At 35.2% G+C, this 19339-nt stretch overlaps 2 protein-coding genes across 2 annotated transcripts in view; one reads left to right on the top strand and one right to left on the bottom strand.

Moving 5' to 3' along the window:
- LOC123532147 (cilia- and flagella-associated protein 221-like) overlaps positions 1–1955 on the top strand; it is a 31860-nt gene extending 29905 nt beyond the window's left edge. Inside the window, exons 20-21 of the mRNA XM_053518363.1 lie at positions 412–483; positions 968–1955. Of these exons, the coding sequence (XP_053374338.1) occupies positions 412–483; positions 968–1094 (199 nt within the window). The 3' untranslated portion in view covers positions 1095–1955. The remainder of the gene's footprint in view (positions 1–411; positions 484–967) is intronic.
- A 3626-nt stretch (positions 1956–5581) lies between these two features.
- Positions 5582–19339, bottom strand: part of LOC123532584 (transmembrane protein 106B-like) — a 55183-nt gene continuing 41425 nt past the window's right edge. Inside the window, exon 6 of the mRNA XM_045314045.2 lies at positions 5582–18954. Within this exon, the coding sequence (XP_045169980.2) occupies positions 18774–18954 (181 nt within the window). The 3' untranslated portion in view covers positions 5582–18773. The remainder of the gene's footprint in view (positions 18955–19339) is intronic.

Genomic DNA, 19339 nt, shown 5'->3' with positions numbered 1-19339 from the left:
GAGAAAATTTGAGATCTTGTTGTTGTATTCTTCAAAATTTATAATGGAATGAACTTGCAAATTATTTTACATATAATGATTATGACATTGATCTGAAGTGGGACAATTCAAACTGTCACTGGTGTTAACATGTACTTGATGTTGTATTTACAATGTTTGAAATACTTTTTTTTTTTTTTTGATAATTTGGACATAATTTATAATTGGCCAGAATTTCTATTGCTGCAGAATGGAGGAAATTGAACATATCATACAGGTATTTAGTAAAATAGTTTGTATTAAAGTGTGTTAAATGGCCAAGAATATACAGACCAAAATGAAACAGCCTGATTTTTGATATACAAAAATTTGATCATGCAAAATTTCCAAAAGTACCATACACGATTATTATAGGACTATATTTTATTGCAGAGATGCATTTCCACATGGGAATAGAATGCCGGCTACCAACATTCCAGTATCTGCATATGGTCCAGTGCCTAGGTATGGTATAAATAGGATGAAGGAAAAGAAATAGTTCTGTCTTTGGTTTAAAAACTCTGTAAAAGTTATTTTATCTCTCTCCAGTCTACCACTAAAGGTGGCAGTTTTTGTTTAGGTAATCAATGGATCTGCGATGCTTTTCAGCAATTTACCTGCAATTATACAATCTCAGTATCCAACTCCGATATTGTTCGGTTGTTTATGTAGATCAAACAGGTCAACTGGGACATTCTGAAATCGGTTACGGAACATATGTACTAATCAAATGTAAATTACAGATTTTCATTACGTATAAGAACACCCTGCATATGACCAAACTATCTTTCACTCGTAAACACCAGATTTCACACTTCCATGTTTGTTGCATTGCCGCTTGGGATAACTATATATTACATCAGGTGTCCTATAACTTGCTTTGTTCGGAAACAATCAAAAAATTTCAGAGTTTTACTGATTTTATATCTCTTTGTTGATATTTTTGCAGGGAAAAGAGAGAAGAAGAATTAGAATACTTTATGACAAAGAAATACAATCGTCTCGGCGCGAAGATACAGTCTAGAATAAACACACTCAATAACTTGACAACAGATTCTAAACTTGTGCTAAAATAGAAAAAAGACTTTCACCCTTTTTTTTTTATCTGTTAACAGCGTGAATGTGAGTGATTGTGAAGAAAAAAAAAAAAAGTTACAGAAGAATTATGTTACAGAAAATGTCTATGATTTGTTTTTGTGTATTTGTAAACAAAACATTAATGCTTTGCTTTTACTTCCTAGTATTGCATCCTATGTTCTTGAACATTTTCTCAGATTAACAAAGTAGTTAAGGTATTTAGATAATGCAACAGCAGAATCAAATGCCATACTTCCTGCACTTCAAGGTGGATTGTTTAAAAAGCAGGGTTGGTGATTTCCACCCTAAATTTAGTGGTTTCATTCAGGAATGGATTTTCCACTGAAATTTCATTAAAAAAGATAAATTACTTATCTAGTGCTCAACTTAACTAAAAATGAGGATATGGGTACACCATACTTGTACGGGCCCCGTCTTTCACAAAAATTATATATTGGCAACAAATTGCCTACCACAATGTTTAAAAAAAAAAAGAGATGATTTTTAAATCTTCATGGTGGTTGTAGACAGACTGACAGACCTTTTCTCACACTTTATGTAAATGTACGCTTCTTGTAATGAAGTGTGATCTTTGAAGAGAAAAACAACTGAAATTATTAGTTTTTACAAAACTGTAAGTGAAAATTTTGTTCAAAATGAGAGAAAAATCACGTTAAAAACTGTCTTGACTTAAAACTGTACCATGTGCTACTGACTGGACATTTACACATATGTATAATGGTATTTATATTTTTGTTGATAAAAATATTTTTTTAAAACTGTGATATTTGAATATTTATTTGAATGTAAAACAACTGTTGTCTTTGTGAGTGTTATACTTTATTAAATGATATACTAAACTGAGGTTTTTTGTCATTTCTGCCAAAGTTAAGTCTTATACATTTTTGTATTGTAAAAAGATTTTATTTCATGGGCATGAAAGTTTGTGATTTTAACCAAATGGGTTAATAATGGGGTTATGAATTCATGAATTTTAATTTGAACACAAATGAGTGGATTTTACTTGTTTTTGGGGTTTGATTTCATGAATTGATACGACCATGAAATCCAAGAAAATCAAAAATACTAATGGTTTCACTGTATGTATATCAAATGCTTCTTATTTCTTGAAGTGACCACTCGACAGATCTATACATAAAGCTTGGAAATGAGCTGCCCCTGTCTAAACTCGTAGCAAGGAGTTGGTACATCAATTGACTGACTAACCCATAACCAAACACTTGGATAGTTTGTATCATTTGCAACATCTTCACCATCCAAAAGTTCTTCTACCCTGACAGTTCTTGTTCCATTGACTTCTAAAACGGGATGAGATGACGAGTCTTCCACACAAATTCAATGAAAAAACTTAAAAAAAAAATACAGAAGAGGAGATAAAATTTGGTATAATCGTGTATAGAAAAACGGATTTAAAAAAGTAAGAGCAGCACAGTGTGAGGCAAAATTCAAGAATAAGGATCACAAAGGTCAATGCCATCTGAAGTTAAGGAGGTAGGCTACCTTAATATTTGTATGTGCGCATACCTGAAGCTAACGTGACGATTTACGACGACATTTACAACAAACTAAATGTGTTTTATATCTATTCTTCAGAAAAATAAATCGTGAACCTGTCTCCAATCTGATGCTTAATGGTTTAATAATGCAGAAATAATGAATAAATTGCCGCAGAAACGCTTCAAAACATTGTTGCTTTAAAATGACATCATGACGTTACGTGTCAGTTACCGCGCAAAATTAATAGCTTTTATTTTGAAAGTACGTAATTCTGTGCATTTTCTTCAATTGAACAATTTTTAAACAGCCATTATTTGCTGAAATATTTGTATGTGTCTTTCGCTATGAGTAATAATCAATATTTTGCTTCTTTTATGTAGTTATATTGAAATGTTATGCGGAATGTAAGAAAATGGACAATGGTAACCAATGTTATTGGGAATATAGCTGGTTGAAAGGTTACTTAATACGGCCATTTTAAAATAAAAATTGGGCAGTTTGATTTGTAATACCTATTTTTCAGTTTCCGTTGATAATTTGTGACTTATATATTAAAACTAAGCTCCAAAATTGTTCAAATTTCAGTAGAAAATTGTGGTTTCTTGAATTAAATTGATGTTACCTTGGAAACGAAGCCCATGACCTATATATCTAAATGTAAAATTCAAAAACATTGACACTGGTCTATTTAAGGAACACAGCTTCGGCATTTTATTTGCATTTCAACAATATCCATAATAACAAGAGCTCGTCAAACACGATATGCCCCCCTTGATGCATTCAGTAATTGCACAAGGAACAGAAATTATATGCTCACTGTAAACAAAAGTTCTACCATTTTGGTTTAATCTGACCTTGACCTTTAACCTATTAACCTAACAAGAGATTACAGAGTGATCTTGGCGCCATCCACTGAGCCATTTTTGAATGTTCCAAATTTCACGACTAGCTCAAGGTCAAAATCAATGTCAAATTTCATTTCGGTACAAAACAATGTTTATGTGGTCCAAATTTGAAAGCTGTGGCTTGAGAAATGTAAAAGCAGGTCACTAGATCAATTTCAAGGTCAAAGTTCATTTCTGTAGACAGAACTATGCATGTGCTTCAAATCTGAAGGCTGTAGCTTGAGAAATGTGAAAGTATGTAATAGGTAAAAATCAATGTCAAATTTCAATTCAGAACACAAAAATATGCATGCAGTCCAAATTTGAAGCCTGTAGCTTGAGAAATGTGAAAGTAGGTCACTATGTCAATCTCAAGATCAAAGTTCATTTCGGTACACAAAACTATGCATGTGGTTCAAATTTGAAGACTGTAGCTTGAGAAATGTGAAAGTAGGTCACTAGGTCAAAATCAAGTTCAAATTTTATTTCGGAACACAAAACTATGCAAGTGGTTTAAATTTGAAGCCTGTACCTTCAGAAATATGAAAGTAGGTCACTAGGTCAATCTCAAGATCAAAGTCTATTTCAGTACACAAAACTATGCTTGTGGTTCAAATTTGAAGGCTGTAGCTTGAGAAATGTGAAAGTAGGTCACTAGGTCAAAATCAAGGTCAGATTTTAATTTGGAACAAAAAAACTATGCATGTGGTCCAAATCTGAAGCCTGTACTTCAAAAATGTGAAAGTAGGTCACTAGGTCAATAACAAGGTCAACGTTTTTTCGGTACACAAACCTATGCATGTGGTCCAAATTTGAAGGCTGTAGCTACAGAAATGTGAAAGTAGGTCACTAGGTCAAGATCAAGGTCAACTCATGTCAAGGTTCATCTTGCCACTCAAAACTATACATGTTGTCCAAATTTGAATGATGTAAGTTATGGACATAAAGGTTCTAAGTTTTTCCCTATATAAGTCTATATGAACCATATGACCCCTGGGGCAGGGCCATATTTGACCCTAGAGGGATAATTTGAACAAACTTGGTAGAGAACCACTAAATGATGCTACATTACAAAATATCAAAGCCATAGTCTTTGTGGTTTGGACAAGAAGATTTTCAAAGTTTTTCCCTATATAAGTCTATGTAAACCATGTGACCCCCAGGGCGGAACCATATTTGACCCTAGGGGAATAATTTGAATAATCTTAGCAGAGGACCACTAGATGATGTCATATACAAAATATCAAAGCCCTAGGCCCTGTGGTTTTGGACAAGAGGTTTTTCAAAGTTTTTTCCTATATAAGCCTATATAAACCATGTGACCCCTGGGGTGGGGCCATATTTGACCACAGGGAAATAATCTGAACAACCTTGGTAGAGAACCACTAGATTTTGCTACATACCAAATATCAAAGCCCTAGGCCCTATGGTTTTGGACAAGAAGATCAGAAACCATTTTAACTGTTCCTGGCCAATGTGACCTTGACCTTTGACCTAATTGACCTCAAAATCAATAGGGGTCATCTGCTGGTCATGGCCAATCTGTCAATTTTCCTGACACTAGGCCCAAGCGTTCTATAGTTGTTGCCTCGAAACCATTTTACTGTTCCTGGTCACGTTCATATAAAAATGTTTCAAGGAAGGGGCAACTTTAAGTTAGCATAGCTGTCTATTAAATGTCAATTATAAAATCTGTAAATGTTTCAGTAACTGACAAAATAAATGCTTAAACCACAAACTAGTTGCGCATCTTGGAAGCATTTCAACAATATCAAGATTCTTGCTAATTTGGATTTGTTTTGTGATCTTCTAACGCAAAATACATATTTTGTATCAATAGTATGAATGAACATACAGCTGAACCTGCCTACGTGGCCAGATGTATTAAGCAGCTGCTTGCCTTGAGCAATCACTTCTTGATCCAATTTGAACCTGTCTATAGGAACAGCCTGCCTTAAGCAGACACAATGTGTTGCTTACTTGGCTGGCTGCTTAAAACAAGGTTGTCTGTATTCCAGACTGAGATTAAGATACTTTATATTAGATACACATGTAGCAGGAAAAAGAAAAACAAAAACTGCAAGATCTGTTTATTATTTTATTTAACAATTAGTAATATATCAGTGTAAATAAAATAAATAATTTTGCAATTTATATCAAAGCAACTAACACAGTTGTGGCATAGGTGAGTTAATTTTTACGAGATATTTAACTCTCATTGTAAAGCTGCCAAGCCAGAGCATATTTACTAAATCTGTATATACACTCAAACCAGTTATGAACAAAGATCCCTGGCTCTGAAGACCACTATTTTAAAATTGAACATTTTCAGTTTATTTTAAAAGAAACAACATGTACCAGCACATTAAGACCACCTGGATTCCCCAAGGAATCTTTACATACAGATTGGACTGTATATACCATCTTGTCAAATTCCTTGTAATTATATAAACAGATCAAGTTTGTAAAGTTTCTCAAAAATCAGGAAGTATTTCCTTTAAACTGGCAGCAAGTGGTTTTTTCTTTGCGGAAAGTGCAGACCAAGATCAGCCTGCACATCCGTGAAGGCTAATCACGGTCTGCACTGTTTGCTACTCAGTCAGTAAATTTTCAGTGAACACTGCTTGGAATAAAAAGTGGAACTGTCCAAATTGAATTATGGACCAGTCCATTTTAGAAATTTAGCAGGGTAATTAGTAATTGTAAATAAAAAGTAAAATTATGACTCTGTCGGATCTACTCAGTATATGATTTTTAAAGCGCTTATGAAATCAACAAAATATGAAGAAAACCTCGCAAAAAGAATTACATAAATAGAAACAGTAGAAACTCCACTACTGGTATACTTTGTATCAGAATGGTAACACACCAACATCAAACTGCTTCAGTATTACTGATATGTTATCTTTGACATTTCAGATACAATTTCTGTATGTTTTGAACATTTGGAGCCATGTCACTTTAAAAAAAATACTTTCGAAGTACAATATAACTGGTTTTTTTCTATTGAGAGTATATGAACCAGGCCCATATTCATCAAAGTTTCAGCCTAAAATTTAGACTTAAGATTTTAAAGTATTAAATTTTCTTTATGCTCCATCAATGCACGACACATAGTCTAATCATTGGGAACATTTCTATGTAGTAATGGAGCAGAAACAAATTTTTACTTGACCTTCAATAGTGACCTTGACCTTTAACCTACAAGCATATGTCATGTACATACATAACCTAAATATTGCCCTCTATTCACATAACAAGTTTTATGAACCTAGCTTGAACACTTTTTGAGTAATTGCAGGATCCAACTTTATGGACAGATGAACAGACAGATGGATGGAGGGTATTCCTATAGTCCCCGCCGACATTCCACCAGTAGGGGACTAATAAATGTATAACCCTACCAGTTGAGGGAAAAATTACGAACAGGTGAAAATCAAAATGAGAAACATTTCATACTTTCTAAAGGTCTGTATGAAATAACTGTACAATCTTAGCAAGCAAGGCTATATCTGGATTAACATTCAAATCGGAATCCCTGCAGACTTCTTCAAACAAGAGGGTCATGATGACCTGAATCGCTCACCTGAGTAATATGAGCCACATGTTTAAAATGGCAAACTGATGTTAAAATATTAGAAAGTAGGTCAGTAGGTCATATTCATGGTCACTGACAGTCAGTTTTAAGTTCGGTGCGCAAAACTGTACATGTCATCCAAATTTCACGGCTGCATCTTAAAATACAAGAAAGTAGGTCAGTAGGTAAAGGTCACAGTCAAGTGACCCCTAATTGCTTGGGGTCATCAGGTAATTATGAGTAAACAGTCTAGGAAATATGATCTGATAATTTTTTAACTATTTATTCCTATATAACGCATATAAAAAGTGACCCCCTGGGCGGGGCCTCTTTTTACCCCAGGTGCATAATTTGAACAATTTTGGCAGAGGACCACTAGGCAATAATACATACCAAATATCAAAGGCCTAGGCCTTGAACTTTCAGACAAGAACATTTTTATAGTTTTTTCCTATATAAATCTATGTAAAACTTGGGACCCCCAGGACAGGGCCTCTTTTCACCCCAGGGACATAATTTGAATAATTTTGATAGAGGACCACTAGGCAATGCAACATAACAAATATCAAAAGCCTAGGCCTTGCAATTTCAGACAAGAAGATTTTTAAAGTTTTTTTTTCTATATAGGTCTATGTAAAATTTGAGACCCCCAGGGCAGGGCCTCTTTTCATCCCAGTGTTATAATTTGAACAATCTTCATACAGGACCGTCAGATGATGTCACATGCCAAATATCGAGGCTCTACGCCTTGCTGTTTTGGACAAGAAGAAAAAGTTTTTCCTTTCGGTTGCCACGGCAACCAGACTTCTGCATGGAATTTAATTCTTTGAACAATTTTGAAAGTTTGATGTAATTCTGCCCAGTGGTTTTCAAGAAGATTTTGTTGACAACGCATGACTGCCGATGCACGACTGACATTGAGCGGTCACAAAAGCTCACCATGAGCCTTTGGCTCAGGTGAGCTAAAAATTGCATTTTGAATTATCACAGTATTTTAACAGCACCTAAAACATTAACTACAATATTTTAAGCATAAAATCACTGAGAAGTGAGTTCCCCAGACTTTTACTGAAAGCATGTGACAATCAGTAAATATTTCAAGATGATTTCTCAAATGCTTATTTATAGATCATTATAATTCACTGCTTAATTTCTGTTTTAATAGTTTAATGACTTGCCATTATTTATATATGGTAGGCAAAAATGTAGAATTTCAAGGAAACTATGAAGAGCTGTCCGTAAGACAGTGCGCTCGACTTTTTTCAGTGCTTGACTCTGAATTAGAGCTTTGCCAGTAAAAAAATTCCAAGTTAAAAAGGGACATAACTCTGTCAAAATTCAATCAGAGTTATGGGAATTGTGTCTCCTGGTGTAGACTTTGATAGTAAATAACTATTTTGAGTTTCAAGTCAAAAGCTTTAATAGTAACAGAGATATTTGACTTTATCAAAAATTTTAACAAAAAATTCTAAGTTAAAAAGTGGCATAATTCTGTCAAAACAGAGTTATGGGGATTGTTTCTCCTGGTGTAGACTTTGATGGTAAGTAAGTATTTTAAGTTTCAAGTCAAAAGCTATGGTAGTAACTGAGATATCTGACTTTATCAAAAAATTTAACTAAACATTCTAAGTTAACAAGAGGGCCAAGTTGGCCCTAGGTCGCTTACCTGAGAAACACACTATAACTGTAAACATGTTTAACCTAGTGGTTTCATGAAAATAAATATTTTGGTCAATTTTCATTAAGAAAAATAATGTGGTCTCTTGAGTTTAAAGAAGTATTTTCTTAAATATGACCTAGTGACCTAGTTGTTGACCCCAGATGACCCATATTCAAACCTGGCCTAGATTTTATCAAGGCAATCATTCTGACAAAATTTCATGAAGATCTATTGAAAAATACAGCCTCTATCGCATACACAAGGTTTTTCTTTGATTTGACCTAGTGACCTACTTTTTGATCATAGATGACCCATATTCAAACTTGACCTAGATTTCATCAAGGCAATCATTCTGACCAAATTTCATGAAGACCAATTGAAAGATACAGCCTCTATCGCATACACAAGGTTTTTCTTTGATTTGACCTAGTGACCTACTTTTTGACCCCAGATGATCAATATTCAAATTCTACCTAGATTTAATCAAGGCAATCATTCTGACCAAATTTCATGAAAATCAGTTGAAAAATACAGTCTCTATCACATACACAGAGACAAGATTTTTTCTATAATCTGACCTAGTGACCTAGTTCTTGACCTCAGAAGACCCATATTCAAACTCGACCTCGATTTCATCAAGGCAATCATTCCGACCAAAATTCATGAAGACATATTGAAAAATACAGCCTTTATTGCATACACAAGGTTTTTCTTTGATCTGACCTAGTGACCTAGTTTTTGACCCCAAATGACCCATTTTCGAACTTGGCCTAGACTTCATCAAGGCAATCATTCTGACCAAATTTCATGACGATCAATTGAAAAATTTTCTTTAATTTGACCGGGTGACCTAGTTTTTGAACCTAAATGAGCCATATTCAAACTCTTCCTAGACTTCATCCAGACATACACTCTGATCAAAATTTGATGAAGATCCAGTGTAAAATGCAGCCCCTATTGCAAATACAAGATTTTTCTTTGATTTGACCTAGTGACCTAGTTTTTGAATCCAGATGACCCATGTTCAAATCTGACCTAGATTTCATCAAGGCAATCATTCCGACCAAAATTCATGAAGACATATTGAACAAGAGCTATCTCCATAGGATGACATATGCCCCCGATGGCACTTTGAATGAGTAGTTATGGCCGATGTTAGAGTTTAGGACCTTTGACCTACGGAGCTGGGTCTTGCGCGCGACACGTCGTCTTACTGTGCCACACATTCATGCGTAGTTATTTTAAAATCCATGCATGAATGACAAAGATATGGACCGGACACGCCCATCAATGCACTATCATGAAAAATGACCTTTAACGTCTAAGTGTGACCTTGACCTTTGAGCTACGGACCTGGGTCTTGCGCGCGACACGTCGTCTTACTGTGGTACACATTCATGCCAAGTTATTTGAAAATCCATCCATGGTTGACAAAGATATGGACCGGACACGCCCATCAATGCACTATCCTTTAATGTCTAAGTGTGACCTTGACCTTTGAGCTACGGAACTGGGTCTTGCGCGCGACACGTCGTCTTACTGTGGTACACATTCATGCCAAGTTATTTGAAAATCCATCCATCGATGACAAAGATATGGACCGGACACACCCATCAATGCACTATCCTTTAATGTCTAAGTGTGACCTTGACCTTTGAGCTACGGACCTGGGTCTTGCGCGCGACACGTCGTCTTACTGTGGTACACATTCATGCCAAGTTATTTGAAAATCCATCCATCGATGACAAAGATATGGACCGGACACGCCCATCAATGCACTATCCTTTAATGTCTTAGTGTGACCTTGACCTTTGAGCTACGGACCTGGGTCTTGCGCGCGACACGTCGTCTTACTGTGGTACACATTCATGCCAAGTTATTTGAAAATCCATCCATCGATGACAAAGATATGGACCGGACACGAAAATTGCGGACAGACCGACAGACGGTTCAAAAACTATATGCCTCCCTTCGGGGGCATAAAAATACAGCCTTTATTGCATACACAAGGTTTTTCTTTGATCTGACCTAGTGACCTAGTTTTTGACCCCAGATGACCCATTTTCGAACTTGGCCTAGACTTCATCAAGGCAATCATTCTGACCAAATTCCATGAGGATCAGTTGAAAAATACAGCCTCTATCGCATACACAAGCTAAATGTTGACAGACAACAGACAGATGCCAGACGCTGGACATCAAGCGATCACAAAAACTCACATGAGCTTATAAAAAGGGGCATAATTCTGTCAAAATTCAAATCAGAGTTATGGGGATTGTTTCTCCTGGTGCAGACTTTGATAGTTAATAACTATGTTAAGTTTCAAGTCAATAGCTTTGATAGTAACAGAGATATTTGACTTTATCAAAAACTTTAACCAATGGCGATGCCAATGCCGACTCCAACACCGGGGCGAGTGCAATACCTCTACTTTTTCTTCGAAAAGTTGAGCTAAAAATGAGTCATGTTATTGAATCATTTTCTGTGACATGCCTTTATAGACTGGGGAAAACATTTCTACACAAACAAGCAAATTTAATGAATTGGTATCCTCCGCCGAAAAGGGTTTGTGGTGAGGAATGGCAAAAAAATATACCCGGCAAAAAGTTAAGGATGTTACTAAGAAGCAAATAATTTCATGAATCAAAATCATTTTAACAGAAAATGAATGCTTTTTCTTGGTGTGTGTGGGGGGCAATGGGGGTGACCGGGTGAGGGTACAAAACTTCACATGTTGATTATAAATATTGATGGAAAAATAAACAAGAGGGCCAAGATGGCCCTAGATCGCTCACCCAAGAAACACACCATAACAGTGTAACACATGTTTGACCTAGTGATTTCATGGAAACAAATATTATGACCAATTTTCATTAAGATTGGACCAAAAAATTGGTGTCTTGCGATAAAACAAGCATTTTCTTAGATATGACCTAGTTTTTGACCCTAGATGACCCATGTTCAAACTCGACCTAGATTTTATCAAGGCAATCATTCTGACCAAAATTCATGAAGATCAATTGAAAAAAACCGCCTCTATCACATACACAAGGTTTTTCTTTGATTTGACCTAGTGACCTAGTTTTTGACCCGAGATGACCCATTTTCTAACTCTGCCTAGATTTCATCAAGGCAATCATTCTGACCAATATTCATGAAGATCAATTGAAAAATACATCCTCTATAGCATACACAAGGTTTTTCTTTGATTTGACATAGTGACCTAGTTTTTGACCCGAGATAACCCACTGTCGAACTCGGCCTAGATTTTACAAGGTTATCATTCTGACCAACATTCATGAAGAATAATTGAAAAATACAGCCTCTATCGCATACACAAGGTTTTTCTTTGATTTGACTTAGTGACCTAGTTTTTGATCCGAGATGACCCATTTTCAAACTCGGCCTAGATTTCATCAAGGCAATCATTCTGACCAATATTCACGAAGATCAATTGAAAAATACATCCTCTACCGCATACACAAGGTTTTTCTTTGATTTGACCTAGTGACCTAGTTCTTGACCCGAGATGACCCATTTTCGAACTCGGCCTAGATTTTATCAAGGTTATCATTCTGACCAAAATTCATGAAGAATAATTGAAAAATACAGCCTCTATCGCATACACAAGGTTTTTCTTTGATTTGACCTAGTGACCTAGTTTTTGACCCGAGATAACCCATTTTCGAACTTGGCCTAGATTTCATCAAGGTAATCATTCTGACCAATATTCATGAAGATTAATAGCAAAATACCGCCTCTATCGCATACACAAGGTTTTTCTTTGATTTGACCTAGTGACCTAGTTTTTGACCCGAGATGATCCATTTTCAAACTCGGCCTGGATTTCATCAAGGCAATCATTCTGACCAAACCTCATGAAGATCAATTTAAAAAATACAGCCTCTATCACATACACAAGGTTTTTCTTTGATTTGACCTAGTGACCTAGTTTTTGACTCGAGATGACCCATTTTCAAATTCGGCCTAGATTTCATCAAGATTATCATTCTGACCAATATTCATGAAAATTAATTGAAAAATACAGCCTCTATCGCATACACAAGGTTTTACTTTGATTTGACCTAGTGACATAGTTTTTGACCCGAGATGACCCATTTTCAAACTCGGCCTAGATTTCATCAAGGTTATCATTCTGACAAATATTCATGAAGATTAATTGAAAAATACAGCCTCTATTGCATACAAAAGCTAAATGTTGACAGACGACAGACGCTGGACATCAAACGATCAGAAAAACTCACCTGAGCATTGCTCAGGTGAGCTAAAAATATTGGGGTGGGGGAGGGGGCATGCATGATCGGGGTAGTGGGCATGACTGAGTGGAGAGTGAGGTGGGGAAAAGGTACAACTTTGCATGTTAATAAAATATTCATGGAAGGTTTGAAAAAAAATAAATAAAAAGAATGATTTTTTTTTTGGAGGGGGGGGGGGGGGGGGGGGAGGGGGAGGGGGTGTGACCAAGGCAAGGTGGTGACCAGGTGTGGGTACACAACTTCACATGTTTATAAAAAATGTTCATGGAAAAGAATGAAAGAAGTTTAATGAAATTCTACTAATTGGTTGGTTTGTTATGTACAAATCTGTGGATTTTTAAACAATTAAAGGGCAATAAACTCTAAGGGAAACTGAATCCAAAAAAAAAAAATTGACGGGCATCATCGCAGTATGTTGGTTCATGTTTATTTCAAGTTTTATGAAATTCTACCTGATAGTTACTGAGAAATGGCTGCAGACAGACATTTCTGGGCATTTTTCATTAAATCAAGGGCAATAACTCTAAGGGAAATTGATCAATAAAAAAAAAAAAACAACTTGACGGGCATCATCCCAGTATGTTGGTTCATCTTTATTTCAAATTTCATGAAATTCTACCCGCTAGTTACTGAGAAATGGCTGCGGACGGACATTTTTGGGCATTTTTCAGTAAATTAAGGGCAACGACTCCAAGGGAAATTGCCCAATCCAAAAAAACACTTGACGGGCATCATCGCAGTATGTTGGCTCATGTTTATTTCAAGTTTCATGAAATTCTACCTGCTAGTTACTGAGAAATGGCTGCGGATAGATGGACGGACAGACTGACGGACGGACAACGCCATTTCAATACCCCCCTCCCAATTTCATCGGCGGGGGATAATTAATCTTATGACAAATTATGTTAAGCTTAACAATCAAAGTATAAAAGAAATTATTTTATTTACAGGGATCAAGATAAAGTGTTACTATATTTTACTTATCATTTAACATTTTAAGGGACAGTAGAACCAAAATAATTTATAGCAGAAGCATGTGAATTAACTGAAATGTTCAAAATCAGTTCTATGTAACTAGGAATAATTCACCTGGACTACACCCTCATGAACTTGTTCCAAAGGATGTATGACGTCTTTGTTTAATTTTTAAATTAACCTTTAGCTTTGCCTTTGCAACCAGTGCATATCCATGCTGGCTGATCATGGTCTGCATTGTTTGCTATTCAGTCAGTAAATTTTCAATGAACACCCCTTTGATTGATAGATGGTATTGCCAAAATTGAATGATGGACCAGTTCATTTTAGAAATTTAGCAGGCTAAAGGTTAAAACATGTTTCTGCTGTATGTTACTTCATAATCCAACTATAATACACTAAAACTCAACCAAATCAGGACTCAGATGCAGACACCAATGTCCACGCACAGATCAAATAGGTGAGATGAATATACAAAATCTGAGATAAATATGATTTGGCTACTTGTATACAAAAGACACACTGATTGCTAATTAAATGTACTGTATCAAAAGCTTTAGTTCTAATCCAACTACGAACACGTATAAAAATTACACTAAGATTTGCAGATTTCAAAGTGCACATCTTCTAATTTTATAAAACTGAAGTTCAGAATCCCAAAACTGGAAGTTAGTTCTTTTTCAGATTGAGCTGGAGGTTTTTCGACAAAAATTAAGGACCAAAGAGTGCAATTTTAGAAATACAATTCAACATTTCAGGTAATTTTTTTAATTTATATATATTACATCTACACTTCAAAATACATATGTAAATCATTATTTACATATTCTGGGACGGACTGGAGTGACTGAAACAGAGACATTTCATAAATGATAAAATCTTAAAATAAATATAACTTTAAAATTTTAGCAAAAATGATCCAAGAATCACAAATAAGCTCTTTTGTGGCTTTGACAGAAGACCCTATGTGATTTATACCCATTTAAAAAAAAGAAAAGAAAAAAAAAGCAAATAGCATTCCATTCATAAATTATTGAATTTCTACCTAACACTGCAAAATTACAAAATTACCATCTCAATGAATTTAGACACACTGAAACGATAGCTAGCCATAATTGAACACAAAGGTATAATCTGAACCAAATAAAGGGCAATTTTCACACAAAAACATTAATGAAACTAAACTAAACTTCAGTCTCTTATAAAACGTGTTTCAATCTAAAATACCATGTCCCATACTGGAGTGGTTTAGAGAAGCAACAGTTATTCGAAGATATACAGTACAGACATTTACAGTGTAAAAAATGAGGTATTACTGATGGCAGACTCTTCCAAGTAGAAAATAAATATACAAATGTATAGCAATAAAGAATATACATCCTAAAAATATTGAATTTTTTGGGTATAAAAAATTATTTCTAGTTTTTACATATAAATTATATTTACATAACAAGCCTGTTCAACAAACACACCATACAAATTATAAACAAACATCAAATTAAACATTATCTTCAAAACCTAATTAATGCGACTTCTGAACATGTTGTAAAAACAAAAATTTTCACCTATTTTCTTTTGCAGGGATAACACATGTTGTTTTTTATGTTGTTACAACTGAAGAGTTCTGAAGGACTGGCCAACAAAGTATCCAAAGGAATTTTGCAGATGTTACAAGATGAGACATGCTAGTGATGAGGCTTCCCCAGCATAAAACATATAAAAAGCTGTTAAAAATGAATATATTGTTCATCAACCTCATTAAACACAGGAATGTCAGCATTGTCTGATCACAATTATGTGATTTTCTTTTGAGTTTTGTTTTGTATCATGTATGGCCATAATACATTTTACAATTTGCCACAGAATAATCATATTATGTAAACAGATGTCTTAAACAGCTTGTGTGCCAAAAATATATCTGTTAATCCATGTTTACTCTCCTGTTTAAACGTTGTCTAAAACTACAATACCAGCAGTTTTATGCTAGAATATAAATTGCAATTTTTATTTTGCGGCTTCAGTAATTACTTATTTACATTTAAACCTTTTTCAAATTAACTTTGTGAACAATGAAATAATAAGAGTAAACATGATGTTTTTATAAAACACACATGCCCCAATGATGGCCTCCCAAGTTCACTATGACCTTTGACCTACTGACCACAAAAGCAATAGTGGCTATATTCAGACCACAAGCAATCATCCCAAGAAGTGTGATGCCTGTAAGCCAAAGCGTTCTTCAGTTATCAATGGGAAGCCAATGGTTGACACACAGACAGACTGACACAAATAATAGTGTTCTTCAGTTATAGATGGAAATCATTTTCAAGGTCAAGGTCACCATGACCTTGCCAATAATTTTTAACAATAAAAAGTAAAGTAGGAGATTGGTGTGCTGCAGTGTTCTTCAGTCATCGTTTTCAGTATCAAGGTGACCTTGACCTTTGATCTACTAGGGGTCTTTTACTGAATACAGGCAATCATATTATAAAGTTTGACACCTGTAGGTCAAAGTGTTCTTCAGTTTTCCAGCTGAAACCGTTTTCAGTCTCAAGGTTTCTGTGACCTTGACCTTTGACCTATTGACCCCAAAAACATTAAGGGTCATCTACTCACTACAGGCAACCATCATATGAAGTCCTATGCCTATAGGACATAGCATTCTTAAGTAAGCAACCTGTCTCAAGGTCACTGTGACCTTGACCTTTGGCCTAATGACCCCCCAAAAATAAAGGTACTCTAATGACCACAGGCAATCATCCTATGAATTTTGACATCTGTAAGCCTAAGAGTTCTTCAGTTATCAACTGGAAACAGAGAGACAGACAGTCTAAATACTATATGCATCCCTGTTGGGGCACATAAAAATATAACAATTGTAACTGAATTGTTTTCTCAAGAAACCATGTATCAACATGATCATTTTATCAAACACCAAGATTTTAATTTAGTTGAGAACAAAGTGTTTTAATTTTAATTAAAACATACTCCTGGTAAAAAACTGACTCCAGGAGTACATCCATACATAACTTTTGTGCAAGTGTTCATTTCTTTTGTTACTTTATCATGTCTGACAAATCGTCACCTCAACACAACAAAGTCGTATCTTATTATAAATTTATATAGAGATACGACTTTGTTGCGTTGAGGTGACGAAATATCTGACATAAATCACTTGAGTAAATGAAACAAGAGGGTCACTGACCCTAAGCGCTCACCTGTACAAGGCTTCAAGTGTATTTGTATATTGTAATGGTACAAGTACAGTGTTAGGTTTCTTCTATGTTAGCCTATATTATATACATGTCACACAATTTTTAAAGTTTCCACTATATACATATAGGAAAAAGTAACCACGCCCTCTGGCGGCCATGTTTTTTGACAAATCAAAATAAACAGAGGGTCACAGAAGGACCATTTGTGTAAAATTATTTTAAAATCAAGGCAGTAGTTTCACAAGAAAAGATTTTTTAAATTTCCACCATATACATATAGGGAAAAGTGATCACGCCTCCTGGCAGCCATTTTTTTTGACGAATCGAAATAATTTGAATAATCTTGGTAGAGGGTCACACAAGGACCATTTGTGTAAAATCATTTTAAAATCGGGCAAACAGTTTCGCGCAAGAAAATTTTTAAAGTTTCCACTATATACATATAGGAAAAAGTAACCACGCCCTCTGGCGGCCATGTTTTTTGACAAATCAAAATAATTTGAACAATCACAAGGACCATTTGTGTTAAATTATTTTAAAATCGGGCTAGCAGTTTCACACAAGAAGATTTTTAAAGTTTCCACTATATACATATAGGGAAAAGTGACCACGCCCCCTGGCGGCCATGTTTTTTGACGTATCGGTAAAATTTGAACAATCTTGGTAGAGGGTGACATAAGGACCATTTGTGTGAAATTACTTAAAAATCGGACTAGTGGTTTAGGAGGAGATGTCGTTTAAAGATTTTTCTATTTATAGCTCTGGTGGCCCCTATGTGCAACCAAGCGGAACCATTTGAACAACTTTGGTAGAGAACCACCCAAGGAACATCCAGGCCAAGTTTCATCAAAATCCATTCAGTGGTTTTGAAGGAGATGTCATTTAAATACAATTGTTGATGACAGACGGACGACTTGACGAATGGACGCACGACGGACGCCAGACACAGCATGTTCACAATAGCTCACCATGAGCACTTTGTGCTCAGGTGAGCTAAAAATTAAACATTTTTACTAAAACTGTGAACTGTGAGTAGCTAAAAATAGATATATGCCTGAAATCAACATTAGATAGAAGTTATCAAGTTATTGCAATAAACTGAATAGGAATGCTAATTAAATGCTAGATAAAACAAGAACTGTAACAGTAAGCAACCTATGTCCCCAAAGAAGGCTTTGACACAATGCCTGACTGCACGAGAGCTGTAAAATCCAAACTGAAATTTCAATATATTTAAACACAGTTCTCTTGCACTGTTTAAAGATGGACACAGTGTTCTAGACTTAAAATTATGAAATTTAGATGCTCTCTAATTACAAAGTGTAGGGTTTATCTTTGTGTGAACTCTGCTCCCGACCAGTGTACATTTATTGTCCAACTGTAAGTTGACATATCAAAATTTGAATGAAAATCTTAAGCAAATCAGCGAAACTTACAAAAATGTTCTGTGACATGACATTTGAGATTATAAAAAATAGCAAGCTATTTACATCTTTACACAAATCATCTGTAAATCATTTAAACAATTCCACGAGTATTTAGCTTGGAAATTTTTTTCGTCAAAGAAATATCTTAAGGTGGCTGCTGTGTTGTTGTTCTTGTTGTCGTTGTTGTTGTTGAATTTGTTGTTGTTGTAGGTTTCTTTGTTGGACCAATAGTTGATGGTTTTATTGGGCTGTAACAGCTGACAAACTGGAATGTCTGCAGTGTGGCTTGCTCCGTGCGACCGAGGACTTCATAATTACAGTTAAACCTGAAATAAAATAAAATCTAAGTAAATAATTGAATACTGAGAGACCTCAATAAGTGTTTTGCTTTCACTTACAGTATAACATCTTTTTAGAGTTCTTTACACAACTTAAGAATGTACTTTCATGTGTAACAATTAAAACAAAGATAAAGTGTGGAATCATTATTATTCATGGTGAAATGGTTTTGGACTGTGGACCAAATGGTCCTGTCATTCCACAAAACATTCCATTTGTTATATTGATAGAATATGAAATCTACAAACTCATTTTCCTATCCCCATTAAAACAGCCGTTATGGCAAAACCCACAAATCATATGATTTCACAGTATCACCCGACCAGTCAGCTTGCAGGCTTAATGAACATTAGTGAAAGAAAAATGCTTGTT

This window comes from Mercenaria mercenaria, chromosome 11 (assembly GCF_021730395.1).
Source record: "Mercenaria mercenaria strain notata chromosome 11, MADL_Memer_1, whole genome shotgun sequence".
NCBI lineage: Eukaryota > Metazoa > Mollusca > Bivalvia > Venerida > Veneridae > Mercenaria > Mercenaria mercenaria.
The sequence above is the reverse complement of the archived record's forward strand: the minus strand, read 5'-3'. Positions and strand labels throughout refer to the sequence as shown.